The following is a 19,523-nucleotide window of genomic DNA, read 5'->3' on the forward strand; positions in this document are numbered from 1 at the left end:
TCCTAGATGGGCCCGGTGTTTGTGTCGGCCACTAGGGTCGCTAATCTTACTCACACAGCTACCTCATTGCGCCTCTTTTTTTCTTTGCGTCATGTGCTGTTTGGGGAGGGTTTTTTGGAAGGGACATCCTGCGTGACACTGCAGTGCCACTCCTAAATGGGCCCGGTGTTTGTGTCAGCCACTAGGGTCGCTTATCTTACTCACACAGTCAGCTACCTCATTGCGCCTTTTTTTCTTTGCGTCATGTGCTGTTTGGGGAGTGTTTTTTGGAAGGGCCATCCTGCGTGACACTGCAGTGCCACTCCTAGATGGGCCCGGTGTTTGTGTCGGCCACTAGGGTCGCTAATCTTACTCACACAGCTACCTCATTGCGCCTCTTTTTTTCTTTGCGTCATGTGCTGTTTGGGGAGGGTTTTTTGAAAGGGACATCCTGCGTGACACTGCAGTGCCACTCCTAAATGGGCCCGGTGTTTGTGTCGGCCACTAGGGTCGCTAATCTTACTCACACAGCTACCTCATTGCGCCTCTTTTTTTCTTTGCGTCATGTGCTGTTTGGGGAGGGTTTTTTGGAAGGGACATCCTGCGTGACACTGCAGTGCCACTCCTAGATGGGCCAGGTGTTTGTGTCGGCCACTAGGGTCGCTTAGCTTAGTCATCCAGCGACCTCGGTGCAAATTTTAGGACTAAAAATAATATTGTGAGGTGTGAGGTATTCAGAATAGACTGAAAATGAGTGGAAATTATGGTTTTTGAGGTTAATAATAATATGGGATCAAAATGACCCCCAAATTCTATGATTTAAGCTGTTTTTTAGGGTTTTTTGAAAAAAACACCCGAATCCAAAACACACCCGAATCCGACAAAAAAAATTCGGTGAGGTTTTGCCAAAACCCGGTCGAACCCAAAACATGGCCGCGGAACCGAACCCAAAACCAAAACACAAAACCCGAAAAATTTCAGGCGCTCATCACTAGTGGCCACGCGCTTTTTTTGGTCTTCCCCATTTCAAATATATTGTGGGGTGGGGGGCGCCAGCCCCTTACTTTGCCAGGGGAATTTGGACCCCTAGATACACCTCTGTGCTGCCATTTGGAGGTTATTTATGGAGCGCGACCAGGATCTGGTTTTGCAAGTGGAGGGCACCCGGCTAATGCCCTTATTTATCAATGAGTGCTAAATATCACTGTGAGTGATAAATTGCACCAGCCAATCAGCTCCTAACTTCCATGTCACAGGCTGTGTTTGAAAAATGACAGGAGTGGATTGGCTGGTTTATCACTCACAGTGAAATTTATCACTCATTGATAAATAAGGGCATACACACACATATATACACACATATAATGTATTACCATATGCATCCTACCATAATGAGCACAGTATTGATTCAATATAGTTAGGTTTTGCAGCCGTGCGCACCTCTGGGATAGAATAAATCAGTTAAATATAAGGTAATTCAATGGTAATTTCAAACCATAAACTTCATCTGTTGAGTCCAAGATCTTCAAGTATTACTCCTCTTCTTCACAATATAATTCTAGGAGAAATAGATGCACGCTCATCCACATAATAGAGAACGAGAAGGGCATATATAGTGTGATAAAGTTCCAAAAAACAGTTTTTATTTCTGTTTTGTTCATATGTTTGTAAATCCAGTCATCAGGACACAGAGACATGTGAGTTCACTGCTGTGCTGTTTATTCCATCACCAACTCCAGGCACACTGCACACTGGACCACCCACTTCCCAGCATCCCCCTGGTCCCAGGGACCATCACTGAAGATTCAGGCTTACACATGTTAGTAAGGGAGTGTCTAAATATTTTAAGCATTCTAATACACTAACATCACATCCTCTTTTCTTTAAAGATAAGCCCTGTACGCTTCAATGCAACAATTAACAACGTCATATTAAGAACATCATCTAACACGTTTCAATGAGTCTCTCAGGTCTGCGTTTTTCCCTTTTGGGTTTTTCATACACAGTGTGCGTTTCATCGACCATATTGGACCTTTCTAGAATTGTGGTTTGTTCACCATTATCAGGATCATCATTAGTGATGAGCGGGTTCGGTTCCTCGGAAACCGAACCCCCCCGAACTTCACCCATTTTACACGGGTCCGAGGCATACTCGGATTCTCCCATATGGCTCGGTTAACCCGAGCGTGCCCGAACGTCATCATCCCGCAGTCGGATTCTCGCGAGATTCGGATTCTATATAAGCAGCCGCGCGTCGCCGCCATTTTCACTCGTGCATTGGAAATGTTAGGGAGAGGACGTGGCTGGCGTCCTCTCCGTTTATTAATGTTGATGCAAATATTTGTGCTTATTGCTTAATTGTGGGGACTGGGGAGCAGCTGTATTATATAGGAGGAGTACAGTGCAGAGTTTTGCCGACAGTGACCACCAGTATACATTGTCTGCCTGAAAAACACTCCATATCTGTGCTCAGTGTGCTGCATATATCTGTGCTCACACTGCTTAATTGTGGGGACTGGGGAGCAGCTGTATTATATAGGAGGAGTACAGTGCAGAGTTTTGCTGGCAGTGACCACCAGTATACGTTGTCTGCCTGAAAAACACTTCATATCTGTGCTCAGTGTGCTGCATATATCTGTGCTCACACTGCTTTATTGTGGGGACTGGGGACCACCAGTATATTATATAGGAGGAGTACAGTGCAGAGTTTTGCTGACAGTGACCACCAGTATACGTTGTCTGCCTGAAAAACACTCCATATCTGTGCTCAGTGTGCTGCATATATCTGTGCTCACACTGCTTTATTGTGGGGACTGGGGACCACGAGTATATTATATAGGAGGAGTACAGTGCAGAGTTTTGCTGACAGTGACCACCAGTATACGTTGTCTGCCTGAAAAACACTCCATATCTGTGCTCAGTGTGCTGCATATATCTGTGCTCACACTGCTTTATTGTGGGGACTGGGGACCACCAGTATATTATATAGGAGGAGTACAGTGCAGAGTTTTGCTGACCAGTGACCACCAGTATACGTTGTCTGCCTGAAAAACACTCCATATCTGTGCTCAGTGTGCTGAATATATCTGTGCTCACACTGCTTTATTGTGGGGACTGGGGACCAGCAGTATTATATAGGAGGAGTACAGTGCAGAGTTTTGCTGACAGTGACCACCAGTATATATAGCAGTACGGTACGGAAGGCCACTGCTCTACCTACCTCTCTGTCGTCAAGTATACTATCCATCTAGATTCTATACCTGTGGTGCATTTTAGTTTTGCAGTTTGCTGACAGTGACCACCAGTATATAGAGCAGTACGGTATGGAAGGCCACTGCTTTACCTACCTCTGTGTCGTCAAGTATACTATCCATCTAGATTCTATACCTGTGGTGCATTTTAGTTTTGCAGTTTGCTGACAGTGACCACCAGTATATATAGCAGTACGGTACGGAAGGCCACTGCTCTACCTACCTCTGTGTCGTCAAGTATACTATCCATCTAGATTCTATACCTGTGGTGCATTTTAGTTTTGCAGTTTGCTGACAGTGACCACCAGATTATATAGCAGTACAGTACGGAAGGCCACTGCTCTACCTACCTCTGTGTCGTCAAGTATACTATCCATCTAGATTCTATACCTGTGGTGCATTTTAGTTTTGTAGTTTGCTGACAGTGACCACCAGTATATATAGCAGTACGGTACGGAAGGCCACTGCTCTACCTACCTCTGTGTCGTTAAGTATACTATCCTTCTAGATTCTATACCTGTGGTGCATTTTAGTTTTGCAGTTTGCTGACAGTGACCACCAGTATATATAGCAGTACGGTACGGAAGGCCACTGCTCTACCTACCTCTGTGTCGTCAAGTATACTATCCATCCATACCTGTGGTGCATTTCAGTTGTGCGCAGTATATATAGTAGTAGGCCACTGCTATTGATACTGGCATATAATTCCACACATTAAAAAATGGTGAACAAAAATGTGGAGGTTAAAATAGGGAAAGATCAAGATCCACTTCCACCTTGTGCTGAAGCTGCTGCCACTAGTCATGGCCGAGATGATGAAATGCCATCAACGTCGTCTGCCAAGGCCGATGCCCAATGTTATAGTAGAGAGTATGTAAAATCCCAAAAACAAAAGTTCAGTAAAATGACCCAAAAATCAAAATTGAAAGCGTCTGATGAGAAGCGTAAACTTGCCAATATGCCATTTACGACACGGAGTGGCAAGGAACGGCTGAGGCCCTGGCCTATGTTCATGGCTAGTGGTTCAGATTCACATGAGGATGGAAGCACTCATCCTCTCGCTAGAAAAATGAAAAGACTTAAGCTGGCAAAAGCACAGCAAAGAACTGTGCGTTCTTCTAAATCACAAATCCCCAAGGAGAGTCCAATTGTGTCGGTTGCGATGCCTGACCTTCCCAACACTGGACGGGAAGAGCTTGCGCCTTCCACCATTTGCACGCCCCCTGCAAGTGCTGAAAGGAGCACACGCAGTCCAGTTCCTGATAGTCAAATTGAAGATGTCACTGTTGAAGTACACCAGGATGAGGATATGGGTGTTGCTGGCGCTGGGGAGGAAATTGACAAGGAGGATTCTGATGGTGAGGTGGTTTGTTTAAGTCAGGCACCCGGGGAGACACCTGTTGTCCGTGGGACGAATATGGCCATTGACATTCCTGGTCAAAATACAAAAAAAAAAACACCTCTTCGGTGTGGAATTATTTCAACACAAATGCGGACAACAGGTGTCAAGCCGTGTGTTGCCTTTGTCAAGCTGTAATAAGTAGGGGTAAGGACGTTAACCACCTAGGAACATTCTCCCTTATACGTCACCTGGTCCGCATTCATCAGAAGTCAGTGACAAGTTCAAAAACTTTGGATGACAGCGGAAGCAGTCCACTGACCACTAAATCCCTTCCTCTTGTAACCAAGCTCCTGCAAACCACACCACCAACTCCCTCAGTGTCAATTTCCACCTTACACAGGAAAGCCAATAGTCCTGCAGGCCATGTCACTGGCAAGTCTGACGAGTCCTCTCCTGCCTGGGATTCCTCCGATGCATCCTTGAGTGTAACGCCTACTGCTGCTGGCGCTGCTGTTGTTGCTGCTGGGAGTCGATCGTCATCCCAGAGGGGAAGTCAGAAGACCACTTGTACTACTTCCAGTAAGCAATTGACTGTCCAACAGTCCTTTGCGAGGAAGATGAAATATCACAGCAGTCATCCTGCTGCAAAGCGGATAACTCAGGTCTTGTCAGCCTGGGTGGAGAGAAACGTGGTTCCGGTATCCACCGGTAATTCACAGGCAACTAGAGACTTTTTTGAGGTACTGTGTCCCCGGTACCAAATACCATCTAGGTTCCATTTCTCCAGGCAGGCGATACCGAAAATGTACACAGACGTCAGAAAAAAAGTCACCAGTGTCCTAAAAAATGCAGTTGTACCCAATGTCCACTTAACCACGGACATGTGGACAAGTGGAGCAGGGCAGACTCAGGACTATATATGACTGTGACAGCCCACTGGGTAGATGTATTGCCTCCCGCAGCAAGAACAGCAGCAGCGGCACCAGTAGCAGCATCTCGCAAACGCCAACTCGTTCCTAGGCAGGCTACGCTTTGTATCACCGCTTTCCATAAGAGGCACACAGCTGACAACCTCTTACGGAAACTGAGGAACATCATCGCAGAATGGCTTACCCCAATTGGACTCTCCTGGGGATTTGTGACATCGGACAATGCCACTAATATTGTGCGTGCATTACATCTGGGCAAATTCCAGCACGTCCCATGTTTTGCACATACATTGAATTTGGTGGTGCAGAATTATTTAAAAAACGACAGGGGCATGCAAGAGATGCTGTCGGTGGCCCGAAGAATTGCGGGCCACTTTCGGCATTCAGCCACCGCGTGTCGAAGACTGGAGCACCAGCAAACAGTCCTGAACCTGCCCTGCCATAATCTGAAGCAAGAGGTGGTAACGAGGTGGAATTCAACCCTCTATATGCTTCAGAGGATGGAGGAGCAGCAAAAGGCCATTCAAGCCTATACATCTGCCCACGATATAGGCAAAGGAGGGGGAATGCACCTGACTCAAGCGCAGTGGAGAATGATTTCAACGTTGTGCAAGGTTCTGCAACCCTTTGAACTTGCCACACGTGAAGTCAGTTCAGACACTGCCAGCCTGAGTCAGGTCATTCCCCTCATCAGGCTTTTGCAGAAGAAGCTGGAGACATTGAAGGAGGAGCTAAAACAGAGCGATTCCGCTAGGCATGTGGGACTTGTGGATGGAGCCCTTAATTCGCTTAACCAGCACGGGTGGTCAATCTGTTGAAATCAGAGCACTACATTTTGGCCACCGTGCTCGATCCTAGATTTAAAACCTAAGTTGTATCTCTCTTTCCAGCAGACACAAGTCTGCAGAGGTTCAAAGACCTGCTGGTGAGAAAATTGTCAAGTCAAGCGGAACGCGACCCGTCAACAGCTCCTCCTTCACATTCTCCCGCAACTGGGGGTGCAAGGAAAAGGCTAAGAATTCCGAGCCCACCCGCTGGCGGTGATGCAGAGCAGTCTGGAGCGAGTGCTGACATCTGGTCCGGACTGAAGGACCTGCCAACGATTACTGACATGTCGTCTACTGTCACTGCATATGATTCTTTCACCATTGAAAAAAAATGGTGGAGGATTATATGAGTGACCGCATCCAAGTAGGCACGTCAGACAGTCCGTACGTATACTGGCAGGAAAAAGAGGCAATTTGGAGGCCCTTGCACAAACTGGCTTTATTCTACCTAAGTTGCCCTCCCTCCAGTGTGTACTCCGAAAGAGTGTTTAGTGCAGCCGCTCACCTTGTCAGCAATCGGCGTACGAGGTTACTTCCAGAAAATGTGGAGAAGATGATGTTCATCAAAATTAATTATAATCAATTCCTCCGTGGAGACATTCACCAGCAATTGCCTCCAGAAAGTACACAGGAATCTGAGATGGTGGATTCCAGTGGGGACGAATTAATAATCTGTGAGGAGGGGGATGTACACAGTGAAAGGGGTGAGGAATCGGAGGATGAAGATGAGGTGGACATCTTGCCTCTGTAGAGCCAGTTTGTGCAAGGAGAGATTGATTGCTTCTTTTTTTGGTGGGGGCCCAAACCAACCAGTCATTACAGTCACAGTCGTGTGGCAGACCCTGTAGCTGAAATGATGGGTTCATTAAAGTGTGCATGTCCTGTTTATACAACATAAGGGTGGGTGGGAGGACCCAAGGACAATTCCATCTTGCACATCTTTTTTCTTTCATTTTTCATGTGCTGTTTGGGGACTATTTTTTTAAGTGCCATCCTGTCTGACACTGCAGTGCTACTCCTAGATGGGCCAGGTGTTTGTGTCGGCCACTTGTGTCGCTTAGCTTAGTCACACAGCGACCTTGGTGTGCCTCTTTTTTTCTTTGCATCATGTGCTGTTTGGGGACTATTTTTTTGAAGTGCCATTCTGTCTGACACTGCAGTGCCACTCCTAGATGGGCCAGGTGTTTGTGTCGGCCACTTGTGTCGCTTAGCTTAGTCACACAGCTACCTCATTGCGCCTCTTTTTTTCTTTGCATCATGTGCTGTTTGGGGACAATTTTTTTGAAGTGCCATCCTGCCTGACACTGCAGTGCCACTCCTAGATGGGCCAGGTGTTTGTGTCGGCCACTTGTGTCGCTTAGCTTAGCCATCCAGCGACCTTGGTGCAAATTTTAGGACTAAAAATAATATTGTGAGGTGTGAGGTGTTCAGAATAGACTGAAAATGAGTGTAAATTTTGGTTATTGAGGTTAATAATGCTATGAGATCAAAATGACCCCAAATTCTATGATTTAAGCTGTTTTTGAGGGTTTTTGTAAAAAAACATCCGAATCCAAAACACACCCGAATCCGACAAAAAAATTTTCAGGGAGGTTTTGCCAAAACGCGTCCGAATCCAAAACACGGGCGCGGAACCGAATCCAAAACCAAAACACTAAACCCGAAAAATTTCCGGTGCACATCACTAATCATCATACATGTCAGATGAAGGGTATTCTTCAGTCATGTTGTTTTCATTATGGTTAGGTTGAGATCTTAAATCCACCCGATTTCTTCTTACTTTCGTTCCACGCTCTGTACGTATAGTGTAAGATCTTGGTGCTACTTGTGCTTGCACAATACCTTTCTGCACCCAAATACCTTTCTCGTGATCTCTGAGACGGACTTGGTCACCCGATTTTAGATCAGATAAGCTTTTTGCTCGCCTGTCATGGAACAGTTTCTGTTTCGCCTGTTGACGTTCCTTACTTAGTCTGACCAACGCTGAGTTATGTGTATTAAGCAGTTCATCATGTATCGGGAGATTTGCTCTAATCCTCTTTCCCATCAGCATTTGTGCAGGAGAAAGTCCATTCTGTAAAGGTGTACTGCGGTAGATTAAAAGACTTTTGTAGAAATCTTCTTTACCTTCTTGAGCTTTTTTCATGAGACTCTTTACAGTTTTTACTGAACTTTCCACCAACCCATTTGAGCATGGATAGTGGGGACTTGACGTAGTATGGAAAAATTCCCACTCATCAGCAAATTGTCTAAATTCAGCACTGGAAAACTGAGGACCATTGTCAGTGAACACTTCCATAGGAACACCATGCCTTGCAAAGATTGACTTCATGCAATTGATTACGGCTTTACTAGTAGTTGTATGTAGTGTCTTCACCTCAGGGTAGTTAGAGTAATAATCAGTCACAACAATGTACGTTTTCCCATTACAATCAAACAAATCTGCACCAACTTTCTGGTACGGTCTCTCTGGCACTGCATGAGGACTCAGTGGCTCGACTTGTTGTTTCGGTCTATACGTAAGACATAATTCACATGTAGCTGTAGTCTGTGCTATGTCTTGGTTCATTCTTGGCCAATACATAACTTCACGCGCTCTCCGCTTACATTTTTCTTCTCCTAAGTGGCCTTCATGTATCTTGCACAGCATAGTTTTTCTTAGTCGTGCAGGTATGGCAAACCTATTGCCTTTGTAAATAATACCATCGACAACTGTAAGGTCACTGCGGTACATCCAATAATCATGGATAGACAGAGGGCACGCATGTCTTTCTGCTGGCCAACCTTTCAGAATGATATCTTTCAACACTTTCATTGTGTCATCTGTCTCAGTTTCTTTCCTAATCTGTTCTTGTCTTGCAAGAGACACTGGTAGAGAAGCTACGATCAAATTAACATGGGCTTCTATCTCTTCATCCATCAGACTTTTGGAACCTTCACTTTTGTCCACAGCATTAGAAAGTGTATCAGCAATGTACATGTATTTGCCGGGACAGTACAGCAAGTGTACATCATATTTCTGTAGTTTGATAAGCATTCGTTGAATTCTCATGGGACAGTCATGCAATGATTTAGTCATGATAGCTACCAATGGCTTGTGGTCAGTTTCCACTGTAAATGTTTGACCATACACAAACTGATGAAATCGCTCACATGCATATGTGATCGCTAGAAGTTCTTTTTCTATCTGAGCATAACTTGTTTCAGCACTTGTCAGTGTTCTTGATGCATAGATTACTGGTTGCCATGTATCCTCATGTTCTTGTAACAGCACTGAGCCTAGGCCAAATTGCGATGCATCCGCTGAAATTCTTATTCTTTTCGCAGGATCAAAGAATTTTAGCACTGGTTGCTCTGTAATGATCTGTTTCAAGTTTTGCCAATTTTCTTCTTGTTCATGTGACCACATCCACTCGTTATCTTTGTCCAACAACCATCTAAGAGAGGCTGTTCGTTCAGAGAGTTGAGAAATAAACTTTCCTAAGTAAGTAATAATTCCTAGGAATCTTCTGACGTCGTCTTTGTTGTTAGGACGTTCCATGTTCACTATGACTGATATTTTCCTTGGGTCTGGTTTTACACCTTGATCTGAGACCACGTCGCCCATAAAGTTAAGTGTATTCACGCCAAATTCACATTTGTCCTTGTTTAGCTTTAGATTCACTTTCTTGGCAAGTTCCATTACTTGTCTCAATCTAGAATCATGTTCTACCTTTGTAGATCCCCAGACAATAATGTCATCCATCATTGTTTCAACACCTGGAATATGTTCAAAAATCATGTGTATTTCTTTGTGATATACTTCTGGAGCAGACAAAATTCCATATGGTAGTCTAAGAAATCTGTATCGACCTTCTGGTGTATTAAATGTACAAAGCTTTGAGCTGGTCTCATCTAGCTTCATTTGCCAGAATCCTGAAGATGCGTCCAATTTACTGAACCATTTTGCTCCTGCAAATTGCGACATGATTTCATCTCTGGTTGGTAGTTTGAAATGTTCCTGTTTAATAGCTTTGTTTAAATCTCTGGGGTCTAGACATATTCTGAGTTGTCCATTTTTCTTTTCAACAATTACTAAGGAGCTTACCCATTCAGTAGGCTCATCAACTTTCTGTATCACACCCAAGGCTTCCATGCGATTTAACTCTTGTTTCGGTTTTTCTCTCAGTGCAAACGGCACTTTTCTACAGGGGTGTATCACTGAAGAAACTTGCGTGTCTATATTTATTTTATGCTCTCCTGGCAAACAACCTAGACCTTCAAACAAGTCTCTGTATTCTGTAAACATCGATTTGCAGTCATCTTCTACTTGTGATGTCACCATAAAAACTTTCTTTAGCAAGCTTAGTTTCTCACAGGAACTTAATCCTAGAATCGGTTGCACATTTTTATCCACAATCAGTAGAGATGTTTTAAACTGTTGTCCCTTATATTTCAATGTCACTAAGCATGTACCTTTCACAGAAATTTCCTCCCCAGTGTACCCTGTAACTTTCACTTTGGCTGGATGAATTTTAGGTTTTACAGTAAAAGTCTTATAGTCTTGAAATGATATTAAATTCACCTGCGTGCCAGTATCAAGCTTAAAGGGAATGACAATCTCGTTTACAGTTAAAGGGACAATCCATTCTTTCTTATCTGCACTGCAAAGTTCAATGCAATCCACAAAGAATTCCTCTGTTTGTTTAACAACATGCACTTTGGTTGTTTTACTTTTAATTTTACAGCATTTGGCAAAGTGATTAAGTCTACCACATTTCATGCAGGTTTTACCATAAGCAGGGCACATTTTAGGATTGTGAGCATTTCCACATCTACTACACATTTCCTTATTAGACTGTGGCTTAAACTTCTTCATTCTTGAGAATGGAGGTTTGCTTTGCTCTGTTTTCTGCACTTCATATACAGCAGCATCAGCGTCCTTGTGTAACGTTTTGGCTTGAAATCTAGTTATTTCTGCAGATCTACACATAGTCACTGCCTTTTCTAGTGTTAGGTCTTGCTCTCTCAGCAATCTCTCTCTGAGTCCATTATCAGGTATTCCACAGACAATACGATCTCTAATCAGTGAATCCTTTAAATCACCAAACTCAGAGGTTTTACTGAGTGATTTCAGCTCTGTAACATACTGATCAAATCCATCTCCAGACTTCTGATTACATGTGAAAAACTTATATCTTTCATATGTCACATTTTTCCTTGGCACAAAGCAATCTTCAAACTTTTGTATTATAGAAGATAGCACCATATTCTGCCCCTCAGCAAACTGAAAACTATTATAAATGTCCAGCACATCCTCTCCTATCACATGGAGGAAAATGGATGCCTTCGTTTTGTCAGCCTCTGTATCAGCTCCACATGCAGCAAGATATATATTAGACCTTTGCTTAAATCTTTTCCAGTTTCCAGACAAGTTACCAGACATCAGCATGCCAGTTGGAGGAGCTAGTTTATCCATGGTTACTCACTGTTTGAAGAGAGGAGCACATGGCAGGCTTTGCAGACACTGAGTATCACAGCCTTACAGACTTCTGCAGGATTCTTTCATACTCTGAGAGCACTAGCAGTCCAAGTTACACTTCTTCTGACACCATGTTTTGTTCTTATGTTTGTAAATCCAGTCATCAGGACACAGAGACATGTGAGTTCACTGCTGTGCTGTTTATTCCATCACCAGCTCCAGGCACACTGCACACTGAACCACCCACTTCCCAGCATCCCCGTGGTCCTAGGGACCATCACTGAAGATTCAGGCTTACACATGTTAGTAAGGGAGTGTCTACAAATATTAAGCATTCTAATACACTAACATCACAATTTCATCCACCAGTAAAGTGCCAATGTGCATACCGGATAGTGTGGGGTGTTCAAAATGCCCACCCAAAACCGCCTGATGATAAAACAGTTCCTCCCCGGGTTCAGGATACTGCAGCAATTCTGGAGTGGGTGTCTGAATCCTTCACACTAAAAGACTGGTAAATCAATCTGGCCAGATTGATTTACCAGTCTTTTAGTGTGAAGGATTGAGACACCCACTCCAGAATAAAAAAACAAAACAGTTTTTTTGAACTTTATCACACTATATGCCCTTCTCGTTGTTTTGAAGCACAGTTTTCTGTCCTTTTTGATTTTTATAGCACGGTATTGAGACTAAAAATATCTAAAGTGAAACTAAGGCCCTTATTCAGTATCAGTTGCAGGTTTGCTCATTTAGATTTGCTGGGCAGTTTTGCCTAGCTAATGTTAGCAGCATTCGAGTGTTACTGGCACAGTGCAGGGCTGCCCTGCATGCTAAATGCCACCAGTGATGCAATTGCAATGCAACTGCGATTGCATCACAGACCCGGCAAAATAAGGGTATCACCCCTGCCTGAGCTGCCTGGCTGTGAAGGCAGGCACACCGTCAGCATGTGACATCACGAGACCGCCCCACGAATGCCTCTGCCTGTCAGAGGCGTTCACATTACTGCAATGCGATCGCATTGCCCGGCCCGTGCAGAACAGGACCAGCACGTGCGCACTGGCCCTGAAACTGTTTGAAATCTATATTAAAAGGCTTTTAAAAAAACCTGAATATGAAATCCGGTCCCTGTAATATACCAGCAAGATTATGTTTCCTGGTTACACTTTTCAAGAGGTTAATTAATAAGAAATAATAGTTAGAATTATTAAAATGGTTGTGAATATATTTGCTTCACTATTATAACTCCAGAAAGACAATGCAAACCTATTAACAGAACCTATCAATTCATTAGTAAACAGCGACATATTGGCTTGGTGCTATGAAGCCGGGCTGTCAGAGGGGGTGTAGTACGGGTGACCGGCGGTCTCCTGACCGCCGGTCACCTTACCGACGCCAGGATCCCGGCAGCATACCGACGCCGGGGAGGGGCGAGTGCAGCAAGCCCCTTGCGGGCTCGCTGCGCTCGCCAGGCTGCGGGCTCGGTGGCGACCTGCCACGGTCGTCACGGGTTCTATTCCCACTCTATGGGTGTCGTGGACACCCACGAGTGGAAATAGTCCCTGATGGTCGGCATGCCGACCATCGGGATAGTGAGCCGTCGGGCTCACGGAGGAGGTCATGCGACTGTCGGTCAGCCGACCGGCGGTCACATGACTACCACCCGTCAGAGGAGCCGACTCTGGAACAGGCAACATACAACTGGCCATGGGAGAGGCGGTCACTCCCAAGATCCACACCAGCCACTTTCACACTCTGCCCCTGAGCTTTGTTAATGGTCATGGCGTAACAGAACTTTACCGGGAACTGCAGCCGAGTGACCTGGAAATGGTAGTCTGATGGGATCAGAGGAATTCTCGGAATGAAGACATATTAAGGTGGATACTAAAGGAGCCCCTAACAATCCTCCAATTTAAAATGAAACAAAAAAAAATTGACAGATTGTCGGTAAAAGAATTGTTAAAAAGTTATTGTTTTTAAACCTAGATTTACATGCTGCAAAAAATATATACACCTACTCAGGGACTTCATTTGATAATGTGTGTATGCAAAAACCAAATCTAAATCTTATCTGGATTAAGAAATAATGAAGAGTTTAGAAAAAAAACCTTTTCACCCCTTTGAGGGTGGACTTTTGAAAAATCCCTTCTTAGTGGGTGCCCACATCACAAAACAAAGCTACTGTCCAAATTTCAATTTCCTAGTGCCTAATTCAGACCTGATCGCAGCAGGGGGAAAAAACCCCATGGGGGTAATTCAGACCTGATAGTAGCTGTAAATTTGTTAGCAGTTGGGCAAAACCATGGGGGTAATTTTTGCAACGCTGCGAACAGATAGTCGCAGCCCATAGGGGAGTGTACTTTAGCTGTGCAAGTGTGCGATCGCATGTGTAGCAGAGCTGTACAAACAAATCCTGTGCAGTCTCTGCACAGCCCAGGACTTACTCAGCCGCTGCGAACACTTCAGCCTGTGCGGGACCGGAATTGACGTCACGAACCCTCCCTGCAAACGCATGGACACACCTGAATTTTTCCACCCACTCCCTGAAACTGGTCAGTTGCCACCCACAAACGCCTTCTTCCTGTCAATCTCCTTGCGATCGCCTCTGCGAATGGATTCTTCGCACAAACCTCTTCGCTGGGCGGCGATACGCTTTGTACCTGTGCGACGCCTCAGTTCTGACCTGATGGCAGCGCTGCAAAAAACGCTAGCAAGCGATCAGGTCTGAATTAGCCCCCATGTGCACTGCAGGCAGTGCCGTAACTAGGCATTTTAGCGCTGTGTGCAAGAACTGACATTGGCGCCCCCCCCCCCCGTACAAGATAGGCGCAGTGCGCGCCGCAGGCGCGCGAAAAATATATAGGGGCGTGGCTTCACTGGAAGGGGCGTGGCAACAAAATAATAGCAATTCACACTACGGTGCACAGTAGTCTCCATTATTCAAATTACGCTGCACAGTAGCGCCACTACACCAGGTAGAGCCCCTTTTATACATTACAATAGACAGCGTCCCCCTTTTTACACATTGCGGCAGCCAGTCCCCCTTTTTACACATTGCGGCAGCCAGTCCCCCTTTTTACACATTGCGGCAGCCAGGACCCCTTTTTACACATTACGGCAGCCAGTCCCCCTTTTTACACATTGCGGCAGCCAGTCCCACTTTTTACACATTGCGGCAGCCAGGACCCCTTTTTACACATTACGGCAGCCAGTCCCCCTTTTTACACATTACGGCAGCCAGTCCCCCTTTTTACACATTGCGGCAGCCAGTCCCACTTTTTACACATTGCGGCAGCCAGGACCCCTTTTTACACATTACGGCAGCCAGTCCCCCTTTTTACACATTACGGCAGCCAGTCCCCCTTTTTACACATTGCGGCAGCCAGTCCCCCTTTTTACACATTGCGGCAGCCAGGACCCCTTTTTACACATTACGGCAGCCAGTCCCCCTTTTTACACATTGCGGCAGCCAGTCCCCCTTTTTACACATTGCGGCAGCCAGGACCCCTTTTTACACATTGCGGCAGCCAGGACCCCTTTTTACACATTGCGGCAGCCAGGCCCCCTTTTTACACATTGCGGCAGCCAGGACCACTTTTTACACATTGCGGCAGCCAGGACCCCTTTTTACACATTGCGGCAGCCGGGACCACTTTTTACACATTGCGGCAGATGGGACCCCTTTTTACACATTGCGGCAGATGGGACCCCTTTTTACACATTGCGGCAGACGGGACCCCTTTTTACACATTGCGGCAGATGGGACCCCTTTTTACACATTGCAGCAGATGGGACATCTTTTTACACATTGCAGCAGATGGGACCCCTTTTTACACATTGCAGGAGAGAGAGAGAGAGAGAGAGAGAGAGAGACATACTTACCTTCTCCCCGCTGACAGGCTCCTCGTGCAGCTTCCTCTCCGTGCAATGTGAAGTCAGTTGAGAAGGAGGAGGAGGGAGGGGGGAGCAGAGAGCCGCAGCAGCGCTATTTGATTGGTAGTAAGCGCTGCTGCAGCATCCCCCTCTCCTTCTGTATTGGCTGCCTGGCGCTGCTGTGGATGCTGGGATGCATCCACAGCAGCGCCAGGCAGCCAATACAGAAGGAGAGGGGGATGCTGCAGCAGCGCTTACTACCAATCAAATAGCGCTGCTGCGGCTCTCTGCTCCCCCTCCCTCCTCCTCCGCTGCCCGGCGCTCCTGTCTTCTCTCCTCCAGCGCGGCGCACGGCGCAGTCACAGAGGCGGCATGTAATGAGTCAATTTGACTCATTACATGCCGCTGGCCGTGCGCCCCCAGGGCAACTGCGCTGTGTGCCAAGCCCCCTTGGCACACACGTAGTTACGGCCCTGACTGCAGGTGGGGCAGATATAACATACGCAGAAAAAGTTAGATTTGGTTGGGTTATATTGTTTCTGTGCAAAGTAAATACTGGCTGCTTTATTTTTACACTGCAATTTAGATTTCAGTTTGAACACACCCCACCCAAATCTAACTCTCTCTGCACATGTTATATCAGCCCCCCCCCCCCCCACCCCTGCAGTGCACATGGTTTTACACAACTGCTAACAAATTTGCTGCTATGATCAGGTCTGAATTACCCCCTATGTGCACTGCAAGGGGGGCAAATGTAACATGTGCAGACAGAATTAGATTTGGGTGTGTTATATTGTTTCTGTACAGGGTAAATACTGGCCGCTTTATTTTTACACTGCAATTTAAATTTCAGTTTGAACACACCCCACCCAAACCTAACTCTCTCTCTCTGCACATGTTACATCTGCCCCCCCCCCCTCCCCCACCCCCACCCGCAGTACACATGGCTTTACCCTGTAGAGAACAATTGTGCTGCTGCGATCAGGTCTGAATTGGGCCCTTAGTCCACATGATTCCGGAGATTTCGTGATGAGTCAATGAGTCAGTCAGTGGTTTTGGCTTTTATATATGTAGATTTGTAATATTTACGTATGTTTGGAAGACCATTAACAACTTACCATTTCAGTAAAGGATGACCGGCACACAGTTCTGCATGCAAATACAGATGTGGATATGTTGATGGTGAATATCAGTATGTGAAGTATTAAAAGGATTGCCAGGATACCCTGTAAGAAAACCTGGAACAACAAAAAGAGCTCTGTTTGCAGACAATTCACGCATTTTTTTATTTTTTTCTATTCTCTTTATTGCACAATTTACACACACAAAAAATCGTTACACAATATACAGTATTTCACAATGTCTTTTCAATAATAAACATTATATACAATTACATTTGATTGTTACAATATTCTAGTTTACCGAATTAGCATTAGTTTTACATTATCATCTACAGTGTTTATGTATCTAGTAGCCAGTCCTTATTGTCATTTCACACTGATATTTTCTTCTTTTCTTCTCTTCTTCTTTCCGGGGCACTCTAACTATTTGGGGGTTTAGGACCCTTCCTTCCCCCTCCATGACTTTTTTTAATTCTATCCTGAATTGTTTGTGATAGGGACTCCATATATGTTCCCCATACTTTTAAGAACTTAATTATGTTATTTCCCTTTTTAATAGACGGAAGATGTTATACATCTTATCTAAGAACATGGGGGCAGATGTATTAACCCGGAGAAGGCATAAGGAAGTGATAAACCAGTGATAAGTGCAAGGTGATAAATGCACCAGCCAATCAGCTCCAATATGTAAATTAACAGTTAGGAACTGATTGTCTGGCATGTTATCACCTTGCACTTATCACTGGTTTATCACTTCCTTATGCCTTCTCCAGGTTAATACATCTGCCCCATGGACATAGAAGGTCCAGTTTGTTGTACCCACATATGCAATATAATTATTATTTTTTTGCGGCTGCTGAGACTGCCATCAAGATTTTTGGTCTTTCCCATGAAAGATTACTTTCTTGGAGAGGCATGCTCAGAATAGCCCATTCAGCTTTCACTTACAGTATATATATATATATATATATATATATATATACCGTATTTGCCGGCGTATAAGACGACTGGGCGTATAAGACGACCCCCAACATTTCCACTCAAAATATAGAGTTTGTTATATACTCGCCGTATAAGACTACCCCCTCTTCCGCACACTTTCCACACACCAAATAAAACGTAAAAGAACATCAGATTGTAAAATGTATAAAAGTATACCCGTGTGCATTTATTGTTACCGGTTTCACATGAGTGCCATTAGTATTAGTGCCATTACAGTACCTGTCATTGTCACCATTGTACGGCCACAACGCGACCGCAGTGCCTCCGGCCAGTCCCTGCATCTCCCTGTAATTGGCACTAGTGCGCAAGTCCGCATGTGCGAGCTCTGCGTAGACAAGGGGCGGGCCACGCTGATGACCCGCCGCGGCCGCACTGGATACCGCGCGATACTGGATGGTATGTAGAATGAGGTGGGCGGGCATCGGGAGGCCACTATGGGCACCGGGCGAGTATCGGAAGGCCACTATGGCAGCTATGTCTATCCCAACTGAAGTGCACCCGGCGTATAAGACGACCCCCCCACTTGGAGGCATGTTTTTCAGGGCAAAAAAGTCGTCTTATACGCCGGCAAATACGGTATATATATATATATATATTTATATATATATATATATATATACATACATACACACATACACACAGTATATATTTATATATATTTTCCAAATAATATCAAATAGAAATGCATGGATGATATTTACCTTATAATCATATTCCCCTACACAGTCCTGGCTTGGTGTATAATAGGCACAGAACACATATGGTCTGTAGTAGTAGTGGTATATGAAGAGTGTAGGATAGGAAATTGACATCATTATCATTGCAACACCAGCAACCACTGAACTGAGGATGTTTAGAACCAAACTTGACCTCACCTGGAATGAAATATAACATTAACACTTCAAATGTGACAATTATTATTATTATTCTTTATTTATATGGCGCCACAAGGGTTCCGCAGCGCCCAATTATAGAGTACATAAACAAATAATAAAAACAGGAAAACAGCAACCTACAGTTGAAGACAATATAGGACAAGTACAGGGTAAATAAACATAGCTACATCAGCAGATGACACTGGAATAAGCATCAGGTGGCAGAAGACTGCTGGATGTGGTACAGTTGAAGATTATTAAAGTAAGAGAAAGGATAAGCACATGAGGGAAGAGAGGGCCCTACTCGTGAGAGCTTACATTCTAAAGGTGAGTGGTAGACAGACAGGGGTGACACAGATGGGGTACATAGAGAGCGTGGAACAGAGGGTTAGGATGAGATTTGGCTGGGTTTGGTGAAGAAGTTTGAGAGCCCATTTGAAGTTTTGTAGAGAGATGGAGAGTCTGAGGGGGAGAGGTAGGGAATTCCAGAGAAAGGGAGCAGCACATGAAAAATCTTGGAGGTAGCAGTGGGAGGAAGTAATCAGGAGTCAGGAGAGTCGGTGTGCATTAGCAGAGCGAAGAGGACGGGTGGGAGTGTAAGGGGAGATAAGGTCAGAGATGTAGATGGGAGAGGAGTGGGTGAGGGCTTTGTAAGTGAGTGTGAGAAGCTTGAAATGGATTCTGAATGGGAAGGTAAGCCAGTGAAGGTCTTGTAGGAGAGGAGAGGTGGACGTAGTGCGTTTGGTGAGGAAAATGAGCCGGCCAGCAGCATTGAGGATAGATTGGTATTTGTCAGGAATGCCAGTCAGGAGGAGATTACAGTAGTCCAGTCTGGAGATGACCAGTGAGTGGATAAGGGTCTT

The 19,523-nt window shown here is 45.1% G+C and overlaps 1 protein-coding gene across 2 annotated transcripts in view; it reads right to left on the reverse strand.

Moving 5' to 3' along the window:
- Nucleotides 1-19,523, reverse strand: part of LOC134965589 (membrane-spanning 4-domains subfamily A member 4D-like) — a 103,164-nt gene that overhangs the window by 21,705 nt on the left and 61,936 nt on the right. For both annotated transcript variants that reach the window (XM_063941944.1, XM_063941943.1), the window contains exons 5-6: nt 18,487-18,660; nt 16,781-16,900 (exon numbers count right to left, since the gene is read on the reverse strand). In XM_063941944.1, the coding sequence (XP_063798014.1) occupies nt 16,781-16,900; nt 18,487-18,660 (294 nt within the window). The remainder of the gene's footprint in view (nt 1-16,780; nt 16,901-18,486; nt 18,661-19,523) is intronic.

Source organism: Pseudophryne corroboree, chromosome 10 (assembly GCF_028390025.1).
Source record: "Pseudophryne corroboree isolate aPseCor3 chromosome 10, aPseCor3.hap2, whole genome shotgun sequence".
Classification (NCBI taxonomy): Eukaryota; Metazoa; Chordata; class Amphibia; order Anura; family Myobatrachidae; genus Pseudophryne; species Pseudophryne corroboree.